The sequence below is a fragment of the Jaculus jaculus genome, chromosome 2, assembly GCF_020740685.1.
Source record: "Jaculus jaculus isolate mJacJac1 chromosome 2, mJacJac1.mat.Y.cur, whole genome shotgun sequence".
In the NCBI taxonomy this organism is placed as follows: domain Eukaryota; kingdom Metazoa; phylum Chordata; class Mammalia; order Rodentia; family Dipodidae; genus Jaculus; species Jaculus jaculus.
Window position 1 is genome coordinate 140,264,872 of NC_059103.1, and position 2,677 is coordinate 140,267,548.

At 50.4% G+C, this 2,677-nt stretch overlaps 1 protein-coding gene across 1 annotated transcript; it reads left to right on the plus strand.

Moving 5' to 3' along the window:
• Positions 1-288: 288 nt before the first annotated feature.
• On the plus strand, positions 289-2,261 carry LOC123458735 (kelch-like protein 12). Its single transcript, XM_045143799.1, is given in 2 exon segments — positions 289-1,182; positions 1,184-2,261. Coding segments are annotated over 2 exon segments (1,695 nt in total). The 5' UTR covers positions 289-496; the 3' UTR covers positions 2,193-2,261.
• The last annotated feature ends 416 nt before the right edge of the window (positions 2,262-2,677 follow it).

The window sequence follows — 2,677 nt, forward strand, 5'->3', positions numbered from 1 at the left end:
CATACATCCCCATAGTCCAAGGTCTTTTAACTAAGCCATAATACCAAAACATAACTTCAAAAACCCCATAATGGCACAGAGTAAACACACTGCAAAAGCTGTCATTAGGCACAACAAAGAAGTATTAAACCAACACAAGATTTAAAACAACCAGGGCAGGCGGTCGCTGCTCGCTAGCGTCGGGGTCGGGGCGGCGGCGGCGCTCTGACTCCCACCCTGCCGCCTGCAGGCCCCGCGCCCCCCTGATCCCCGCGGGCAGGGCCGGGCCGGAGCCGCCGGGCGTGTCGGAGCCCAGGTGAGTGGCGCGCAGGTGGTGGCAGCCAGCCCTTCCCTTGCTACCGTACCTCTCAGCTCCCGCCGCGGCCTCCCCCGTCCTCGTCTTCCCCCCCAGGTGGAATGGCTGTCCTCCCGACACCCCTGGAACTCCACCCGCCCTGTTACCTGGCGAAGGCTTCTCCTCCGAGAAAGGCATTCAGCCCCCAAGCACAGTTGCTTGATGGGTGGCATTATGGCCCCCAAAGACATAATGACAAATACTCACGCTAAATCCATCCTCAACTCAATGAACTCCCTCAGGAAGAGCAATACCCTGTGTGATGTGACTTTGAGAGTGGAGCAGAAAGACTTCCCTGCCCATCGGATTGTGCTGGCTGCCTGCAGTGATTACTTCTGTGCCATGTTCACTAGTGAGCTTTCAGAGAAGGGGAAACCTTATGTTGATATCCAAGGTTTAACTGGCTCTACCATGGAAATCCTGTTGGACTTTGTATACACAGAAACTGTACATGTGACGGTAGAAAATGTACAAGAACTGCTGCCTGCAGCCTGTCTGCTTCAGCTGAAAGGTGTGAAGCAAGCCTGTTGTGAGTTCTTAGAAAGTCAGCTGGACCCTTCTAATTGCCTGGGTATCAGGGATTTTGCTGAAACTCACAATTGTGTTGACCTGATGCAAGCAGCTGAAGTTTTCAGCCAGAAGCATTTTCCTGAAGTGATGCAGCATGAAGAGTTCATTCTCCTAAGTCAAGGGGAGGTGGGGAAGCTAAGCAAGTGTGATGAAATTCAGGTGGATTCTGAAGAGCCTGTCTTTGAGGCTGTCATCAACTGGGTGAAACATGCGAAGAAGGAGCAAGAGGAGTCCTTGCCTGACCTGCTGCAGTATGTGCGCATGCCCCTGCTGACCCCCAGACGTAATAGATGCTGAGCCTTTCGTCCGCTGCAGTTTACAGTGCAGGGACCTAGTGGATGAAGCAAAGACGTTTCATCTGAGGCCTGAGCTTCGAAGTCAGATGCAGGGACCAAGGACAAGGGCTCGTCTAGGAGCCAATGAAGTGCTTCTGGTGGTTGGGGGCTTCGGAAGTCAGCAATCTCCTATTGATGTAGTAGAGAAATATGATCCCAAGACTCAGGAGTGGAGCTTTTTGCCAAGCATCACTCGCAAGAGACGCTATGTGGCCTCAGTGTCACTACACGACCAGATCTACGTGATTGGTGGTTATGATGGCCGTTCCTGCCTCAGTTCAGTGGAATGTCTAGACTACACTGCAGATGAGGATGGGGTGTGGTATTCTGTGGCCCCTATGAATGTCCAACGAGGCCTTGCTGGAGCTACCACACTGGGAGATATGATCTATGTCTCTGGAGGCTTTGATGGAAGCAGGCGTCACACCAGTATGGAGCGATACGACCCAAACATTGACCAGTGGAGCATGCTTGGAGACATGCAGACAGCTCGTGAGGGTGCAGGACTAGAAGTGGCCAGTGGAGTGATCTACTGTCTAGGAGGATATGATGGGTTGAATATCTTAAATTCAGTTGAGAAATATGATCCCCATACAGGACACTGGACTAATGTTACACCTATGGCCACCAAGCATTCTGGTGCTGGAGTAGCCCTACTGAACGACCATATTTATGTGGTAGGAGGGTTTGATGGGACCGCTCACCTGTCCTCTGTCGAAGCATACAATATCCGTACTGATTCTTGGACAACTGTCACTAGTATGACCACTTCACGCTGCTATGTAGGGGCCACAGTGCTTCGGGGGAGGCTCTACGCAATTGCAGGATATGATGGGAACTCCCTGCTGAGTAGCATCGAGTGCTATGACCCTATCATTGACAGCTGGGAAGTGGTGACATCCATGGGGACCCAGCGCTGTGATGCTGGTGTGTGTGTTCTCCGAGAAAAGTGACCATTGTTAGAGCACCATCTGGAGCTAGTGACCGGTCCAAGGAACACTTTGTGGGAGAATCAAGGATCCTTTCCAGAATGTTTCTCACTGTGCACAGGGTGGGCTATGACAGGCCCCAGTGCAGTGGTAATTGTACTTATTTGATACACACACTCCCTCGCACTGGTAATGTTACTCAGAAGGGTGGGTAACAGGTACTCAAGGGAAGAGAATGCACATTTCATTGTGAGAGACCGGATCACCTCTCTCTCTGGTCTGGGGAGCACTTTCTTATAGTTTATAACTTACCATGTGCTTGGGAGAATATATATGTATATGTCTGTTGAGTGTGTATGTTGTGCCTCATATATTGGAGAGAGCTGAGGTGAGTATGGCCTGATAGAAGCATATTCCAGCTTAGATGATTGGAAGGATGCCAGTTTGCATAAGCTTCATAAAAATCATTTTTTCCCCAGGAACAAAAGTATATTTTGTAATTATACAGT